We start from the raw sequence: 20,714 nt of genomic DNA, 5'->3' as shown, positions 1-20,714 counted from the left end.
CGTGCAGAGTTGGACACGACTGAAGCGACTTAGCAGCAGCAGCAGCAGGTTTCCCCTTAGCCTAATTAAAACACAGAGGCACTATGCATCAACCTCACATAAGAATGGGTTTAGACCAAAGGAGTGACTGTTGTTACTAATTCTAACTAGTTCCTATTGCCATTATCACAGAATCATGCTGTGCTACATGCACAAGAAGAATAAAATTGTTTGTTGGTGTGGTGAGCTCTAGCTGCAAGATTTGGGCTTGGGGTGGTGGGCACTGGTAATGAAGACAAGTAGGGCCATTGAAGCAATGACTGATGCTATAGCTATCCATGCTCCCTCCTGCCATTTGGAAAAAGATGAAGTTAGCATGGTCTACCTCTGCTAGACCCTCAACATGGCTTTCTCATTGTTTCTGCAAGGTTCTTGCACCAAGCAGGATTAAGAGAGATAATAGTAAAATTCTCTCCAGATTGTCCCTGACCAGAAGAAAGAAAGAAACTGGATTTGTAGTTTCCTCACTCCAGTCTCACTCTCCCCTCAAACAAAAATAGGCACACCCTGATGAAAAATAAACACTTTTACCATTTCAGGTAGATAGAGCAGCAAGTAAACAAGTAAAATTTTCAGTCAACTTTATTTGAGTAACAGATGGGTGCTTGACCTCGTGTTTAAGAGCATGTGTGCTGGAGCCAAAGAATCTAGATTCAAATTCTGGCTTAGTTTCTTACCTACTGTTTTGCCCTGAGCAAGTCATTTAACTCCCTTTGCCACAGAAAAAATATCCTGACTATAAAGTGAGGGAAAATAATACTGCCTAGCTCTTGGATTTGTAATGAAGATTGAAATAAATAAGATACATAAAGTACAATAGAACAGTGCCCAGTACAGAGTAAGTGCCTTTAAATTGTTGTTTATTACTGTTATTAGTTGGGGTGGCTCTGGGAACTGCTGTCATATATTTAAGAAGTGGCTTTGGTTGTGCTTGGTAGACCTGTCTAGTATCTTAGAGAGTTGAAATGCTCTGTTTGGGGGTAAAGTTTGAGTTGGGAACCAGCTAATAATGTGACTTTCTGTAGGTGATCACACCACAACGAAAAGTTGCGCTGGCTGCACCCAATCGGAAAGACATGGAAGAATGGATTAACATCATAAAAACCGTGCAACAGGGAGAAATTCGTAAGGTAGGGGAAATAATAGAGAATCCACTCAACTCCCATGGGTAAACATTTAATTGACTGCATTAGCTAAGCCACCTTTCAAACAGGGAAATAATAAAATGGAAGCAGATACCATCTGATCAGGAATTTTGGATGTATATCATTAGGAAATCTGTCTATAAATAGGATTAATTCACTTAGACTCAAACCTTGGTAAATATGTGGTTTAGATACCTCTGTACACATCCACTTTATATATAAATGTCACTGTTTGCTCAATGGATGAAGTACTCAAGATGTATGTGAGAGGCTAACTTAGATGTTCTTATGTTATTAATAGCATAGCAGCAATCAGCAGTCTTGACTTGAGTCTGCTGAGTGACTATTGTAACAACTAAGGAAACTGAGGCTCAAGGATAAGGAACCAGACCAAGATAAAATAACTACTCAGTTGCAAAGCCAAGATTTAGACCCAGGCTATGTGAATCCAAAGCCTATGTCCCCAACCATTATGCCCTTCTGCCTCTCTGTTTACCATTCACAACAAAGGAAATGTAGAGGGAGGAGCAAGGAACAGTCTTCCCCAAAGAATGGCAAGGTTCCTTTCATCCTTAATAATACCAAGCCCTGGGCTACTGCTCCCTGAAACAAGTGGTGCTACCATTGAAACTCTGGGCTATGCCCTCTGCTCAGTCTTCTACAGACCTACTGCACTAGAAGTTATGTAAGTTCCAAGAGGGGAGGGATTTGTGTCATTTATTTACTTAGAGCAGTATCTGGCACATAGTAGAGGCTCAATAAATATTCTTTGAATGAATAAATGAATCTGAGGGTAATCTTGGGGCCAAGGTTTAGAAAGAGAGTGATATATAGTTCATCCTAAAGGAAAGTTCTGCTGTGAAGGTTTTAGAGATAATGGGGAAGATTAATTCAACCTTAAAAAGAAACTGATGTATAGGAGAAAAGGTCCTGTGATACTCAGGAGGGATAATGGATTCTATAATCCCATAATCATAAGCTAGCAAACTTTATGAAAGCCATTAAAAAGAAGTACAGAGAACCTATATATGAAAAGGGTCAAGTTTTCCAGTAAAATGCTAATGTTTTATTGTTTAAAAATTCAGGATTTCTTTCTCCACTTATTAGCAAAAATGCATATAAAAGTTAAAAAATATAACCTGATGTCTTAAGTAACTAGTAAAGGGTAGAGGATTGTTATAGATATTTGGGGTGGAGCAGTGTAAAATAATAGGTAGTAATGTTGTTCAGTCGCTCAGTCATGTTTGACTCTGCAACACCATGGACTGCAGCACACCAGGCTTCCCTGTCCTTTACCATCACCTGGAGCTTGCTCAAACTCATGTCCATTGAGTCAGCAATGCCATCCAACCATCTCAGCCTCTGTTGTCCCCTTCTGCAGCCTTCAATCTTTCCCAGCATCAGGGTCTTCTCTCATGAGTCGGTTCTTTGCATCAAGTGGCCAAAGTATTGGACCTTCAGCTTCAGCATCAGTCCTTCTAACGAATTATTCAGGACTGATTTCCTTTAGGATTAACTGGTTGGATCTCCTTGCAGTCCAAGGGACTCTCAAGAGTCTTCTCCAACACCACAACTCAAAAGCATCAATTCTTTGGCATTCAACCTTCTTTATGGTCCAACTCTCACATCCTTACATGACTACTGGAAAAACCATAGCTTTGACTAGATGGACCTTCGTCAGAAAAGTAATGTCCCTGCTTTTTAATATGCTATCTAAGTTTGTCGTGGCTTTCTTCCAAGGAGCAAGCATCTTTTAATTTCATGGCTGCAGTCACCATCTGCATGATTTTGGAGCCCTCCAAAATAAAGTCTGTCACTGTTTCCATTATTCCCCCATCGATTTGCCATAAAGTGCTGAGACCAGATGCCATGATCTTCATTTTTTGAATGTTGAGTTTTAAACCAGCTTTTTCACTCTCCTCTTTCACTTTCATCAAGAGGCTCTTTAGTTCCTCTTTGCTTTCTGAGATAAGGGTTGTGTCATCTGCATATCAGAGGTTATTGATAGTTCTCCCTGAAGTCTTGATTCCAGATTGTGTTGCATCCAGCCTGGCATTTCTCATAATGTATTCTGCATATAAGTTAAATAAGCAGGGTGACAATATACAGCCTTGATGTACTCCTTCCCCAATTTTGAACCACTCCATTGTTCCATGTCTGGTTCTAACTGTTGCTTCTTGACCTGTATACAGATTTCTCAGGAGACTGGTAAGGTGGTCTGGTATTCCCATATCTTTAAGAATTTTCCACATTTTGTTGTGATCCACACAGTCAAAGGCTTTAGCATAGTCAATTAAGCAAAAGTAGATGGTTTTCTGGAATTCTCTTGCTTTATCTATGATCCAACAGATGTTGGCAATTTGATCTCTGGAGAACTCTATGGACAGTATGAAAAGGCAAAAAGATATGACACTGGAAGATGAGCTCCCTTGGTTTGAAGGTGCCTGATATGCTACTGGAGAAGAGAGGAGGGCAATTACTACTAGCTCCAGAAAGAATTAAGAGGCTGGGCCAAAGCGGAAACATCACTAAGTTGTGGATGTGTCTGGTGGTGAAAGTAAACTCTGATGCTGTAAAGAACAATATTGCATAGGAACCTGGAATGTTAGGTACATGAATCAAGGTAAATTAGGCATGGTCAAGCAGGAGAGGGCAACACTGAACATTGATATCTTAGGAATCAGTGAACTAAAATGGACGGGAATGGGAGAATTTAATTCAGGTAACCATTATATCTACTACTGTGGGCAAGAATCCCTTAGAAGAATTGGAGTAGCCCTCATAGTTAACAAAAAAGACTGAAACGCAGTGCTTGGGTGCAACCTCAAAAATGACAAAATGATCTCAGCTTGTTTCCAAGTAAACCATTCAGCATCACAGTAATACAAGTCTATGCCCCAACCACTGATGCCGAAAAGACTGAAGTTGACCACATTTATGAAGACCTACAGCACCTTCTAGAAGTAACACCAAAAAAAGATGTCCTTTTCATCATAGGGTATTGGAATGCAAAAGTAGGAAGTGAAGAGATACCTGGAATAACAGGCAAGTTTGGCCTTGGAGTGCAAAATGAAGCAGGGCAAAAGCTAACAGAGTTTTGTCAAGAGAATGCACTGGTCATAGTAAATACCCTTTTTCAACAGCAAGGGATGACTCTACACATGGACATAACCAGATGGTCATATAGAAATCAGATTGATTATATTCTTGACAGCTGAAGATGGAGAAGCTCTATACAGTCAGCAAAAACAAGACCAGGAGCTGAATATGGCTCAGATCATGAGCTCCTTATTGTAAAATTAAGCCCTAAATTGAAGAAAGTAGGGAAAACCACTAGATTATTCAAGTATGACCTAAATCAAACCCCTTATGATTATACAGTGGAGGTGACAAATAGATTCAAGGGATTAGATCTGGTAGACAGAGTGCCTAAAGAACTGTGGACAGGTTCATAACATTGTACAGAAGGCAATGACCAACACCAACCCCAAGAAAAAGAAATGCAAGAAGGCAAAGTGGTTATCTGAGGAGGCTTTACAAATAGCTAAGGAAAGAAGAGAAGTGAAAGTCAAGAGAGAAAGGGTAAGATATACCCAAATAATTGTAGAACTCCAGAGAATAGCAAGGAGAGATGAGAAGGAGTTCTTAAGTAACCAATGCAAAGAAATAGAGAAAACAATAGAATGTGGAAGACTAGAGATCTTGTCAAGAAAATTGGAGATACCAAGGTAACATTTCATGAAAAGATGGGCACAATAAAGGACAGAAAAGGCAAGGACCTAAAAGAAGCAGAGGATATTAAAAAGAGATAGCAAGGATACACAAAGCTATGCAAAGAAGGTCTTAATGACCCGGATAACCACGATGGTGTGGTCACTCACCTAGAGCCAGATATCCTGGAGTGTGAAGTCAAGTGGGCCTTAGAAAGCATTAGTAAGAACAAAGCTAGTGGAGGTGATGAAATTCCAGCTGAGCTATTTAACATACTAAAAACAATGATGCTGTTAAAGTGCTATACTCAATATGTCAGCAAATTTGGAAAACCCAGCTATGGCCACAGGACTGGAAAAGGTCAGTTTTCATTCCAATCCCAAAGAAAGGCAATGCCAAAGAATGTTCAAACTACATACACTTGCACTCATTTCACATGCTAGCAAGTTAATGCTCAAAATCCTTCAAGTTAGGCTTCAACAATATGTGATCTGAGAACTTCCAGATGTACAAGCTGGATTTAGAAAAGGCAGAGGAACCAGAGATCAAATTGCCAACATCCGCTGGATCATAGAAAAAGCAACGGAATTTCGGAAAAACATCTACTTTTGCTTCACTGACTACACAAAAGCTTTTGTGTGGACCACAACAAACTGGAAAATGCTTAAATAGATGGGAATACCAGACCACCTTAGCTGCCTCATGAGAAACCTGTATGTAGGTCAAGAAGCAGCAGTTAGAACTGGAAATGGAACAACCATGTGGTTCAAAATTGGGAAAGGAGTGTGACAAGGCTGTAAATTGTCACCCTGCTTATTTAACTTATGGGCAGAGTACATCATTCGGAACGCTAGACTGGATGAATCACAAGCTGGAATCATGATTACTGGGAGAAATATCAACAACTTCAGATATGCAGATGATACCACTCTAATGGTAGAAAGCAAAAAGGAACTAAAGAGCCTCTTGATAAGGGTGAAAGAAAGGTGAAAAAAACTGGCTTAAAACTCAACATTCAAAAAAACTAAGATCATAGCATCTGGTCCCATCACTTCATGACAAACAGAAGGGGAAAAAGTAGAAGTAGTGACAGATTTTCTTTTCTTGGGTTCCAAAATCACTGCAGACGGTGATTGCACCCATGAAATTAAAAGATGCTTGCTCCTTGTAAGGAAAACTATGACAAACCTAGACAGCATATTAAAAAGCAGAGACATCATTTTGCTGACCAAGTTCTGATAGAGCTATGATTTTTCCAGTAATCATGTACAGATGTGAGAACTTGATCATAAAGAAGGCTGAGCACTGAAAAACTGATGCTTTTGAATTGTGGTGATGGAGAAGACTCTTGAGAGTCCCTTGGACTGCAAGGAGATCAAACCATTTAATCCTAAAAGAAATCAACCCTGAATATTCACTGGAAGGACTGTTGTTGAAACTGAAGCTCCAATACTTTGGCTACCTGATGCAAAGAGATGACTCATTGGAAAAGACCCTGATGCTGGAAAAGATTTAGGTCAGGAGGAGATGGGAGTGGCAGAGGATGAGATGGTTAGATAGAATCACCATTGAGTTGGAAGATAGTGGAGGACAGATGAGCCTGGTGTGCTGCAGCCCATGAAGTCCCAAAGATTCGGACTGGACTTAGCAACTGAACATCAGCAACAGCATATATAATTAAATTACTTTACTGTACCTGGATCTAACACAATATTGTAAATCAACTATACTTAAATATTAAAAAAAAAGAAATAACACAAGAGGTAATAAGTCCTGACAAAAATGTGGAGAAAAGAGATTAATAATAAATTATTATTGGTACAGGACTTATAGAAAGTAGTATTGCAGTTTCTCAAAGTATTAAAAATATAACTACCTTATGCTCCAGCAATTCCACTTCTGGGTATATATATCTATAGGACATGAAATCAGGATCTTGAATATGTATCATCATCACTCTCATGTTTCTTTCAGCATTATTCACAGTAACCAAGATATGGATGTAACCTAAATATCCCTCAGTGGATTAATGGGTTAAAAATATAATATTTTTATATACAAATACAATGGAATATTGTTCAGCCTTTTAAAAGAAGCAAATCTTGCCAGTTGTAATAACATGGATGAACCTGGAAGACATTATGCTAAATTAAATAAGCCAGACACAGAAAGACAGTATGTATGTTCTAATTTATATGTGGCATCTAAAATAAACTCAATCCCCAGGAGAAGGAAATAGCAACCCACTCCAGTATTCTTGTCTGGGCAATCCCATGGACAGAGTAACCTGGTAGGCTACAGTTCATGGGGTCACAAAGAGCTGGACCCCAAACTTCTTGTCACTAAGAGTTGGACCCCAAACTTCTTGTTGGGGTTGGACTGCAAGAACTTGGACTGCTACAACAAATCCACAAATTGTGTGAATTAAGAAACTTAATCTGTCACAGTTCTGGAGTTTATAATTCCAAAATCCGTGTGTTGGCAGGGCCACGCTCTTCTGAAGCCTCTAAAAGAGAATCCTTCTTTACCTCTTCTTAACTTCTAGTGATTACAGGCATTCCTTGGCATTCCTTCACTTGTAGACACATCATTCCAATATCACCCTCTGTCAGCACTTGCTGTTCTCTCCTGTGACTGTGTCTGTATTTCCTTCTTCTTATAAGGATAGCCGTCACTGGTTTAGGGCCTACTCTAATCCATTTTGTGTGTGTGTGTGTGTGTGTGTGAGTCGCTCAGTTGTGTCCAACTCTTTGTGATCCCATGGACTGTAGCTCGCCAGGCTCCTCTGTCCATGGAATTCTCCAGGCTAGAATACTGGAATGCATTGCCATTCCCTTCTCCAGGGAATCTTCTCGACCCACGGATCAAACCCAGGTCCCCTGTACTGTGGGCAGATTCTTTACCGTCTGAGCCACTAGGGAACCCCAATCCATTATGACCACATCTTAAATTGATTGCATCTATAAAGATCCTATTTTCAAATAAGATCACATTCACAGTTACTAGGTACTTGAACATATTTTGGCAAGGGACATAATTCAGCATACAACACATACTCACCCAGGGTTGTATGCATCAAAGTTTCCTTATACAATAAGATGCACATAAGGAATATAAATCCCATTTCCTCTACTGCTGAACCAAAACAATATCTATTTTATATATGTTTATATTATGTAGCCAATTGTACCATGAAATTCAATATTCTACTCAGAGTTCTTCATTTCTTCCATTTGTCCTATAGAATCTTGAACATTATAGGAGAGCTCACTTGTAACTCTATACTGGAAGAAATCTGTTTAGGAAGTTGTCTCCTACAGTAGACTATGAGCTCCTTGAGGGCAAAAACTATGGATCATGCATCTCTTCATCTCTAGTTCCTAGCTTCGTAGATGACACAAAGTAGCACTTAGTAACTATTGGAGGAGAGGGGGAAGCTGGAAGGAAGGAAGGTACTTGTAGAGTTATAATCTAGTGGCTTGGGAAATGGAAAGGTGCTGGTTGCTCAGTATGTCAAGACCAAGTCTATCTCATTTCCTCATGACTCTCCACTCTCTACTCTGATCTTCTTGGAACTTTGCCAGGGTCTCAATATGCAAAAAATAATACAATCACAAAGTGACCTCATACTAGATGAGCCTTTGTCTCATCCAAGTAGCTTTTCCTTCCAGAAGCTTCCTGGTCAATCCAACAGCAGTTTAGCACATAAATAGTAAGCCAGAGAGGGAAGTAGAGTTCAAAGAGTACCATATACAGGCTATATTTTAGATGACTAATTCCTATAAATTAATCAAAGAAGACTAAACGTGCTAGGTCCCTCAATAGTGCCCTCTCTCTTCCCCCTCTTTTTTTCTCTCTCTCCTCTCTCTCTCTCTCTCGGGGACCACTATCAGGAAGAATGTGTATTTCATTTTAATGTCTTATGCCTTTACATGCCCAAATGATTATAACATCAAGAATGAATAGCTGAATGTGTGTGCCTATGTCTACATTCCAGAGGAAGGCAGAGAAAGAAGAGATCAGACATTCACAAGAATTAGAGAAAAGGTGGAAGCGTCCTGTGGAATGCACACCCAAAATAAATTGGGGGGTTTTTGGTGCCCATCCCTCCCCTTCTCCTTTTAACCCCAAAACTAGTTGCTGTTATACCCTGTGCCTGCCCAACAGTTATGAGAAATAAGCTGTGTTAAACAAATGCAGCATTTACAGGCAGGTTAATAGTAAACATCAAATTCAATACCATGAAAGAGGGACACCAAACAGAATGCCATTTCAAGAGGGCAGAGAATTTGTCTTATTCATCACTATATCCCCAGTGCCTTGAAAAGTGCCAAGCACATAGTAGTTACTCGGTAAATATTTAATGAATTTTGAATGAATTAAATTGATTAACCAGAAAATTTCTATAGGCAGTCAGAGCATGGTATTCAGAAAAGAATACTTTCACCAGAAGCTTCTGAAATGAAACTGTTGTCCCAGCAATGCAATTCACTACTCACTTGGCAGCGTAAGCCAGGAAGCGTAATATATATCTCCAGGAGGAAGCTAAAGCCTGGCAAGCATTCCTTAGCCCAAGGTCAGAGCCCTACTTCCTCCCTTTCTTGCCTGGTCAGAGAATTTGGAACCCATGCACCCTGCGCTGGGAATGTGGAATCTTAATCACTGGACTGCCAGGGAATTCCACCCCCTCATTCTTTTTCCCTTTCCAAAACCACTGGGAAAAAATAGAGATGGGAGGTTTATTAAGTGTCAGCTCAACTGATTCTTACTCTTCACATGCTCTGACACCTTATATAGCTGGCCATTTCACCCTTAGCATCAGGTTTTCTGGTCTTCCTTAATCCATCTCTGTGATTAACACTCTATTCTTTGTTCTCTTTGATTTATTTTAGATACCTGCAGCAGAAAACAACCCTTTTCTTGTTGGAATGCACTACTGGTATTCGAGCCACAGTCCCCGGACCCAGCACTGCAATGTTTGTAGGGGGAGCATTCCTGCCTTATCTCGAAATGTTATCATATGTGAAGGTAAATTTCTGATTCCTTTAGGAAGTGGAGCTCAGTGGGTGGAGAGAGGGGTGAAAAAGTTCATGTGGCTTTAGTATCATTGACTCAAACCACATCACTGACTCGAGTGTAAGATTAACCCTGATATTTAACAGACTAGGAAAAGAAGATGGGAGGAAACTGGCATGAGGGGGAATTTTCATGAATCAAAAGAGAGGGTTGGATCTGGGAGGACTGGACAATACAGTCACATGGTTGGAAAAAAAAAACAGAAAATCACCTCTTTTTTATCATCAATTTCCATTCAAGTTGGGTAGTAGAAAATTTGGCCAGGAAGAATAAAAAGAAGCTGAAATATATGGAAAATAAGCCTTTGGAGTTAAGTCATAACTACTTAGATGCATCTAGATTCTAACTTTTAGAGCAGCTTAGGGAAAGAAATTAGAATCTTCGTTGTCACCAGATTAACATCATCTTTTTTCTTCTTTTTACAGTATGCAAAGTAAAGTCTCACAGATTATGTGCTTTAAGAGCAAACAAAGATTGCAAATGGAATACGTTATCCATTACTGATGACCTCCTCATGCCTGCAGATGAAGTAGTGAGTACCAGCCATGCTTTCTCGTAATCACCCTTTTGCATCTCCCCTTCAGTCAGGACACACAGACAACCCAAGTAGGCTTGTTCCCTAAGCTCATGATCCAACACATCTATAAGAATGGAAGCCTCCTCCCATCTCCCACCTGTCATTGGTCACTAGCATTGAAGTAGGGAGAGCAGGACGATGGAGAACTTCCTTAGGGTTATCTAGTGTCCTCCAGAGGGTAGTACAGTTATTCCAGCCGGCCTTCCTCTCTTTATATCTCTAACTTCTATATCTTGTCTCTTTCTATCCTTCAGAAAACCATGCCTCATCAGTGGGTAGAAGGAAACATATCTGCCAGTTCTCAGTGCGCAGTATGTCACGAGAACTGTGGCAGTTACCAGAGACTTCAAGATTTCCGGTGTCTCTGGTGTAATTCTACGGTAAGGCTCTTCTCATCTCCTTGATACTTAGAGAGTTGACTTCTAGAGAAGGGGTGGGTTGGAGGTTGATTGTGCCTACATATAGATAGAAATCTCAGTGACCCTTACTCAGAAATAGATTATACAGATTCTATAGTGTAGAACTCAATTCTTACCTTTCCAAAATTGGCTATGGAATTTTTGAGAGAAAGATGTAATACTCCCTCTTATCTTTGAAGGTCTTAAATGATGAAGCCTGCTAGCAAATGGGAAGAGCTGAACTCTTTTATGACATTATGGTCAATTAAAAAATTTGTTCTCAGTATACCCTTAAGAAGCCTCCTGCTTTCCTCATTTACCATTTCCTAGGAAATTGTAATCTTTGTTAATTAATAATGGTTAATAATGTTAGCACATTATTACTGCCACTATATATTATTTTATATACATGACCTCATTTAATCTTACAACAACCCTAAACCAACCCTCATTGTCCCTATTTACAGAAGGGAAAGTGAGGTTCAGAAAAGTGAAGTGATTTGCTCAAGGTCATGCAGCCAGTAAGCAAAACAGTCTTGATTTATACATAAATGTGCAAAAACTGTGCTCTTAACTACAACATTACCATACCTTTAAACCAGTGGTTCTCAGCTAGGGTTATTTTCTCCCACCCCCAGGACACATTTGACAATGTCTGGAGAATTTTTTGTATCCAGTGATATTTGGAATTTTTTCTATTTATTGAAGTACAGTTGTTTTATAATATTATATAAATTTCAGGGGTACAAAATGATGATTCATAATTTTTAAAGTTTATACTCCATTTATACATATTATGAAACATTGCCTATATTCCCTGTGTTGTTCTATATATCCTTGTAGCGTATTTATTTCATACATAACATTAATAATTTGTACCCCTTAATCCCCTACCCCTATCTTCACCTCCCCTCTTCCTTCTCCTCCCTGGTAAACACAAGTTTGTTTTCTATACCTGTGAGTCTATTTCTTTTTTGTTATATTCACTAGTTCATTTTATATATTCAATATATAAAAGATAATATACAGTATTTGTCTTTCTCTGTCTGACTTATTTCACTTAGCATAATACTTTGAAGGTCCATTCATGTCAGTGCAAATGGCAAATTTTCATTCTTTTAAATGTCAGAGTACTATTCTGTTATATACAACAGAAAAAAATAAATGAACTTTTTAGCCACTCCAACTTTTACATATGTAACAATTGTTCTTTATCAATTCATCTGTTGATGGGCACTAAGAATGCTTCTGTATCTTCACTATTACAAAAAATGCTGCTATGAACATTGAGGTCCGTATATATTTTTGAATTAATGTTTTCTTCAGATATATAGCCAGAAGTTGGATCGTTGGATCCTGGCAAGCTATAGTCCATAGGGTCACAGAGTTGGACACAACTGAAGCGACTGAACATGCATGTGGTACCTCTATGTTTAGTTTTTTGAGGAACCTCCATACTGTTTTCCATAGTGGCTATACCAGTTTACATTCCCACCAACAGTATACTAGGGTTCCATTTTCTCCACATCCTTGCCCACATTTGTCATTTGTGGTCTTTTTGATGATAACCATTCTGACAGGTGTGATGTGATATCTCATAGTGGCTTTGATGTGCATTCCCCCAATAATTAGTGATGTTGAGCATCTTTTCATGTGCCTGTTGGTGTTCTGTATATATTCTTTGGAAAAATTGTCTATTTAGGTCTTCTGCCCATTTTTTATTGGAAGATAATTGCTTTAGAATGTTGTGTTGGTTTCTACTGTACAAAAACATTCATCAGCCATAAATATGTATGTGTGTGTGTATATATATATATATATATATATATTTATTTATTTATTTATTTATGCTCCCTCTTGAGCCTTCCTTCCATTTTTTAATTGGGTTGTTTTTAAATATTGAGTTGTATGAGCTATTTATATATTTTGGATATTAACCCCTTATTGGTCATATCATTTGCAAATAGTTTCTCCCATTCTGTGTCTTTTCATTTTGTTGATGGTTTCCTTCGCTATGCAAAAGCATTTAATTTTAACTGGATTCCATTCATTTATTTTTGCTTTTATTTCCTTGCCTTAAGAGACAGATCAAAAAAAAATATTGCTATAATTTATGTCAAAGAGTGTTTTGCCTATATTCTTTCCTAGTAGTTTTATGGTTTGAGGTCTTATATTTAGGTCTTAAATCCATTTTGAGTTTACTTTTTTATATGGTATGAGAAAATGTTCTAATTTCACTCTTTTACATGTAGTTGCCAAGTTATCTCAGCACCACTTATTGAAGAGACTATCTTTTCTCCATAGTCTATTCTTGCTTCCTTTTTTGTAGATTAACTTATCATAAGTGTGTAGGTATATTTCTGGGCTCTTTATTTTGTTCCAATGATCTATACGTCTGTTTTAGTGCCATTACTATTGCCTATTGCTCTGTAGTAAGGTCTGAAGTTAGGGAGTACTTCTTTCTCAAAAAGTTTTTGGCTTTCAGGGTCTTTTGTCCCATACAAATTTTAGAATTATTGTTCTAGTTCTGGAAAAATGCCATTGGTATTTTGATAGGGATTGCATCAGACCTGTAAATTTCCTTGGGTAGTATGGTCATTTTAACAATTTTAATTCTTGCAATCCATGAAAAAGGTGTATCTTTCCATCTGTTTGTGTTGTCTTTCATCAGTATATGAGTACAAGTCTTTTTACCTCCTTAGATAAGTTTATTCTTACGTATTTGATTCTTTTTGATGTTATTGTAAATAGAATTTTCCCATAATTTTCTGATGGTCCATTGTTAGTGGATAGAAATTCAACAGATTTCCGTATATTAATTTTGTATCCTGAAACTTTACCAAACTCATTGATGGGCTTTACTTGTTTTCTGATGGTGTCTTTAGGATTTTCTATGTATAATATGTCATCTGCAAATAGTGACAGTTTTACTTCTTCCTTTCTAATGTGGATTCCTTATAATTCTTTTTTTTTTTTTTTGGTCTGATTGCCATGGCTAGGAATTCCAATACTATGTTGAATAAAAATAGTGGGAATGTCTTTTCCTGATTGTCTTTTTCCTGATCTTAGGAAATACTTTCAGCTTTGTGCTACTGTTGAATATGATGTTAGCTGTGGGATTATCATATATGGCCTTTATTATGCTAAGGTGTGTTCCCTCTATATACACTTTCTGGAGAGTTTTTATCACAAATGGATGTAGAATAAAGAAAGCTGAGTGCCGAAGTATTGATGCTTTTGAACTGTGGTGTTGGAGAAGACTCTTGAGAGTCCCTTGGACTGCAAGGAAATCAAACCTGTCAATCCTAAAGGAAATCAGCCCTGAAACTGGAAAAGACCCTAATACTGGGAAAGATTGAAGGCAGGAGTAGAAGGTGATGATAGAGGATGAGATGGTTGGATGGCATCACCAACTCGATGGACATGAGTTTGCAAGCTCTGGAAGTTGGTGAAGGACAGGGAAGCCTGGTGTGCTGCAGTCCATGGGGTCGCAAAGAGTTGACCATGACTGAGCAACTGAACTGAACTGACTGAACTGAGAATTCACCTGTGAAGCTATCTGGTCTTGGACTTTTGTTTGTTGGAAGTTGTTTCATTACTGATTCAATTAAATTACTGGTAGTTGATCTGTTCATATTTTCTATTTCTCCCTGGTTCAGTCTTGATAGATGGTACATTTCTAGGAATTTGTCCATTTCTTCTATACTGTCCATTTTATCAGTATATAATTATTTGTAGGTGTCTCATTATCCTTTGCATTTCTATGGTATCGGTTATAACTTCTCCATTTTCATTTATAATTTTATCCATTTGGGCCATCTCTCTTTTTTCTTGATGAGTCTGGCTAAGGGTTTATCAATTCTGTTTATCTTTTCAAAGAACTAACCCTTAGTTTTATTAATCTTTTCTATTGTATTTTAGTCTCCATTTTATTTATTTCTACTCCAATATTTATGAATTTTCCTCTACCAACTTTGAGGTTTGATCTCTTTTTCTACTTCCTTTAGGTGTAAGGTTAGTTTCTTTGAGATTTTTCTTCTTTCATTAGGTAAGCTTATATCACTATAAAATTCTCTCTTAGAACTGCTTTGCTGTGTCTCATATATTTTGGATTGTGTGTTTTCATTTTCATCGGTCTCCAGGTACTTTTTTTTTTTATTTCTCTTTGAGTTCTTCAGTGATTCATTGGTTGTTTAGTAACATATGCTTTAGCCTCTGCATGTTTCTGTTTTTCACAGGTTCCTTTTTTTCTTTTTCTTTTTTTTGTTTTTAGTTGGTTTCTAGTTTCATAATATTGTGAAAAGAAAAGATGCTTTATATAATTTCAGTTTTCTTAAGTTTACTAAGGAGCTTCCCTGGTGGCCAGGTGGTAAAGAATCAGCCAGCAATGCAGGAGACCCAGGTTCAATCCCTGGGTCAGGAAGATCCCCTGGAGAAGGGAATGGCTACCCAATCCAGTATTCTTTCCTGGAGAATCCCATGGACAGAGGAGCCTTGTGGGCTACAATCCATGGGGTCACAAAGAGTTGGACATAACTGAGCAACTAAGCACATATACACACGCAAGTTTACTGAGGTTTGTTTTGTGATCTAGTATGTGATATATCCTGGAGAAAGTTCCTTGTACACTTGAAAATATGTGTATCCTGCTGCTTTTGATGAAATATATATACATATATATTCCACTTTCTCTAATATGTCTTTTAAGTGTTTATTTCCTTTCAGATGATCTGTTCATTGATGCAGTGGGGTGTTAAAGTCCCCTCCTATTATTATTGTGTTACTATCAGTTTCTCCCTTTATGTCTGTTAATATTTACTTCATGCATTTAGGTGCTGCTATGTTAGGTGCATATATATTTACAATTGTTATACCTTCTTCTTGGATTGATCCCTTTATCATTATGTACTATCCTTTTTCTCTCCTGTAATAGCTTTTGCTTTAAAGTCTTTTTGCCTGATATAAATATTGCTATCCCTTTTTCTTTTCCATTTGCATGAAATAATGTTTTCTATCCCCTAACTTACAGTATGTGTTTGTCTTTAGATCTGAAGCGAGTCTATTTTAGGCAATATATATACAGGTCTTGTTTTTGTATCCATTCAGCCACTCAATATCTTATGATTGGAGGACTGAGTCCTTTTACACTGAAAGTAAATACTGATAGGTATGTACTTACTGCCATTTTGTTCATTGTTTCTGGTCATTTTTAGTAGTTTTTGTTCTTTTCTTCCCTTACTCTCTTCTCTTATGATTTGATGACTATCTTTAGTGTTATGTTTGGATTCCTTTGTTTTGTATTTTGTGTGTGTGTACCTATTATAGATTTTAAGTTTGTGGTTACCATGAGGCTTATATCTATTTCTATACCTAATTGTTTTAAGTTACTGATCTCTTAATTTCAAATACATTTTAACAATCCAACATTTGTACACTCCTCCCTTCACAATTTACTGTTTTTGACATCACATTTTATATCTCTTTTGTGTAATCCTTAACTATTTATTGTGGATAGAGATTATTTTATTCCTTTTTGCTTTTAACCTTCCTACTTTCTATGTGGTTGATTTTTTACCTTTATTGTATATTTATTTTTACCAATGAACTTTTTCGTTTTGTAATTTTCATGTTTCTCATTGTGGGCTTCTGTTTTTCACTTAGAGAAGTCTCTTTAACATGTGTATCACTTGTGTGGTGGTGCTGAACTCTTTCATCTTTTGCTTGTCTGTATAGTTTTTCACCACTCCATCAATCTAAATGAGAGCCATGCCAGGTAGCTTATTCTTGGTTATAGGTTTTCCCCTTTCATCACTTTAAACATATCATGCCACTCCCTTCTAGCCTGCTGAAATGTCCACTGATAGATTTATGGGAGTTCCCTTGTTTGTAATGTGTTGCTTTTTCTCTTATTGCTTCTATGGTGGCTCAGATGGTAAAGAATCTGCCTGCAGTGCAGGAGACCTGGGTTCATTGTCTGGGTTGGGAAGATCCCCTGGAGAAGGGAATGGCAACCCACTCCTGTATTTTTGCCTGAAGAATTCCATGGAGAGAGGAGCCTGGCAGGCTACAGTCCATGGGGTCGCAAAGAGTCGGACATGACTGAGCATGATTTTCACTTCACTTTATTTTCATTTTTTCCATTTTAATTACAGTGTATCTTGGTGTGTCCCTCTTTGGTTTAATCCTGTATGTGTCATTCTGCACTTCCTGGACCTGCATGTCTGTTTACTTTCCCAAGTTAGGGAAATTTTCAGCTATTATTTCTTCAATTATGTTCTCAGCACCTTTCTCTCTTCTACTTCTGGGTTCCCTATAATGTGCACATTAGTGCTTTTGATGTCTCAGAGATCTCTTAAACTGTCCTCATTTCTTTTCATTCTTTTTCTGTTCAGCGTCAGTGATTTCTGCTACCCTGTATTCCAGCTTGCTGATCCATTCTTCTGTATTATTTAGTCTACAGTTGATTCCTTCTAGTGTATTTTTTATTTCAGTTATTGTATTCTTCACCTGTTTTTGGTTGTCCTTTATATTTTCCAACTCTTCGTTAAAAAATTCTAACTTCTCAACTCTGTGCATCCATTCTTCTCCCAAGTTCTTTGATCATTTGTATGATCACTACCCCAAACTCTTCTTTAGTTAGATTGGCTGTCTCCACTTCACTTAGTTTTTCTTCTGGGATTTTGTCTTGTTCCTTCATTTGGAACATATTTGTCTGTCACCTCATTTTGCCTAAGTTGTTGTTTGTATATATATGGTAGGTTGGTTACATTTCCCAACCTTGAAGAAGTAACCTTTTGTAAGAGACATCCTCTGTGTCCCAGAAGCACATTCCTCTCTTATCACCAGAGCTAAATTCTCTAGGGGTGCCCCCTATGTGGGCTACATGGGTCTTTCTGTTGTGGTGGGCTGACTACTGTGGGTGGTCTGGTAGTCATGGCTGACCTCCAGTCCAGCTGGTTGACAGGTTTTGCCTCGTGTGTATGCTGCAGGACCAAGTCACTAGGTGGCTGGCTGTGAAACAGCAGGGGGCTCTATGACTAGTGCTGGCTTACTGATGGTCAGAACCAGGGTCCAAGAGATCCTGGCGCTGTTGCCAACAGACTTGTGGTTGAAGCTAGGTCCTCTGACTAGTGGTGGCCCACTAGCAGAAAGAATTGAGTCCTGAGGTCTGGCTTCAGGGCCCCACAGCTGGTGTTGGACTCCAGTGGGTAGGGCCAATTTCTGACACAACTGGCCTGTGGTATCTTGAAGCTTGTGTTGGCCTGCTGATAAGCAGAACTATGGCCCAGTGGTCCCATGGCTGGTGCTGGACTACTGTTGGGTAGGCTGAGTCTGCAGGCTGTGAAGCTGTAGTTGTCTTGTGAGTGGTGTCTGTCCACTGATGGGTAAGGCTGGTCCTAAGGCTAGAGCAGTCTTGCTAGTGGGTGGGTCCAGGCATTCTAGAGCTGGTGCCTGCCAACTGGTGGGTAGAGGTCAGTCCCAGGTCTCCAGCTGCCAGGCTCTTAGGGTTCCTGGTCTAGTACCTTCAGACACTGGTGTGTGGGGACACTTCCTGGGCCCTCTGGTGGGCAGGGCCATGTGTAGGGGGCTGTTTGTGGGTTCAGAGGATCTTAAGGCAGCATGTGAGCTGGTGGGTAGGGCTTGCCCTGAGGCATTCTGGTACTGATGACTACGGACTGTTGAGTGGGAGTGGGGACAGGTCCTGAGGTTAGTAAGACGGAGGGATGATTCCTAAATGGTTCTTGCTAGCTCCAATTTCCCCATGGTAGAGCAAGCTTCCCAAAATGGCTGCAACAATTGTCCCCAGAGTGAGCTCCACTTGCCACCTGCCTCTCCAGGAGACTCTCCAAGATCATCAGTTAGGTCTAGCCCAGGCTCCTTTCAAATTACTGCTTCTACCCTGGGTCCAAGAACATATGAAATTTTGTTGTGCCCTTTAAGAGCAGAGTCTCTATTTCCCACAGCCCTCTGAGTCTCCTGAAAGTAAGCCCTGCTGACCTTCAAAGACAAACATTCTAGGGGCTCGTCTGCCAGGGCAGGACCCCCACACTGGGTAGCCTGATATGGGGCTCAGACCCCTCTCTTCTTGGGGAGAACTTCTACAATTGTAATTCCTGTTTGCTGGTTGCCCACCCAGGGGTATGAAAATTGACTATACCACAACTCCACCCCTCCTTCTCATTGTGTTGTGGTTCCTTCTTTATAGTTTTAGTTGTGTTAATAGAAGATCTTTTCTGATAAGCTCCAGAATTTCTCATGGATGGTTGTTCTATAAATAGTTGTATTTTGGTGTGCTCAGTGAAAGGAGGTGAGCTCAGGATCTTTCTACTCTGCCATTTTGGCTGATGTCTTTGTCTAGAGATATTTTTAGGCCACCCCCGTCCCAGAGGATCTGGATGTTGGGAGTGCTGTGTAGCACACTCCCCTCACAGAACCATCTGCCAACCAACAGGAGTTGCAGGATGGGAGGGAGAGAAGGAAACTAGATGTTTACAAATGTCTTTGTGCTTTCTTAAAGCACAATGTCTTTGTCTAGAGATATTTTTATTGTTACAACTCAGGGGGAAAGGATGTGCTGCATATTTCTAGTGAATAGAGGCCTAAAATTCTGCTAAACTTCCTGCAATACACAGGATAGCACAAAGAACTATTTGGCCCAACATATCAATAGCAATGATATTGAGAAACCCTGATCCAGTCTTTGTAGCCTTTTGTATGCTTCTTTAAAATCGATCATTCTAGACAAGAAGAAATGAAAGTTTGAGCTTCTTCTTAGAAGATTTTGGTTTCCTCTGCCTTGCTTCTGCCAGTGGACATCATCTTTGTAATTTCCTTCTGCTCTGCTCCAGCTTACCATTATCTCCTGGAAGGAAGCTTGAACCCTCATCAGGTGTCCTGATTTTTGCACCTGCCCCCAGGGAACACCTCTAGATCACCTGGATCTGATGACCAGCAGGATTTATGCTCAGAGGTCCCAACAAATTGTAACAAATGAAGAAAGAGTTCTTATAGCTGCCACTACCAGGGCACAGCAAGAAGCACAAATTGAGGAGCTCAATCTTTCTGCAAAAGAGGTCTGTTATCTTATCTTCATCCTTGCAGCCTGAGGAATAGACTTTTAATTAAACATATATCTAAGGGCCAACTCTAATCCTTTCCACAGACCTTAGAAGCAGGTGCGCTTTCACGCTCTCTTTTTGACATGATCCAAAAGGCTAGTATCTCCTGGAGAGGAGCTGTTACATATGTTTTGTGCCCAAGTGTTTTGTGATTTCTGCCCAAGGGACAACTCTTGATTCCCTGGCTCTGCTGGCCAATGTAGCTTGCATTTTGGGGTCCCATGGGACTGTAACAGAGAGAGAGTTTTTGGCCAACCACCACCTGAAGGGCACACACAGACAGTAGGCTGAAACACAACTCATCTTTCTGTGAAAGAGGCTTGTTTACTTGTCCTGGAGCTTTGGCATGGAGAGCAAGCCTCTGGCTTCACACACATCTAAGAATCTACTGAGATGCTCTTTGAGAATGGTGGATGCCACAATTCTGCTCTCCCTATGATTTACAACAGGTCATGAACATCTACTGGAAAGGAGTATGTATACTCCTCTGGCACCCCAGTTTTTGCAAATGCCACTCAGGTGATACTTATAGGTCACCCAACTCTGGTGACCAGTGGGACTTACATATTCAACCCCACAGAACTATATCTATTGGCATACTCTAAAAGCTATGGCCTGAGGGCCCAACTACCAATTAACCTGAATCTAG

The 20,714-nt window shown here is 39.3% G+C and overlaps 1 protein-coding gene across 2 annotated transcripts in view; it reads left to right on the top strand.

Moving 5' to 3' along the window:
- Positions 1-20,714, top strand: part of DGKK (diacylglycerol kinase kappa) — a 167,761-nt gene that overhangs the window by 59,821 nt on the left and 87,226 nt on the right. The window contains exons 4-7 of one of the 2 annotated variants that reach the window (XM_081566972.1): positions 1,065-1,169; positions 9,788-9,923; positions 10,397-10,503; positions 10,803-10,928. In XM_081566972.1, the coding sequence (XP_081423098.1) occupies positions 1,065-1,169; positions 9,788-9,923; positions 10,397-10,503; positions 10,803-10,928 (474 nt within the window). The remainder of the gene's footprint in view (positions 1-1,064; positions 1,170-9,787; positions 9,924-10,396; positions 10,504-10,802; positions 10,929-20,714) is intronic. The other variant, XM_081566973.1, reaches the window with a different exon arrangement.

Source organism: Giraffa tippelskirchi, chromosome X (genome assembly GCF_054371585.1).
Source record: "Giraffa tippelskirchi isolate mGirTip1 chromosome X, T2T-mGirTip1v1.2.pri, whole genome shotgun sequence".
Classification (NCBI taxonomy): Eukaryota; Metazoa; Chordata; class Mammalia; order Artiodactyla; family Giraffidae; genus Giraffa; species Giraffa tippelskirchi.
Note: the sequence above shows the minus strand (reverse complement) of the source record. Positions and strands in the feature narration are given on the sequence as shown.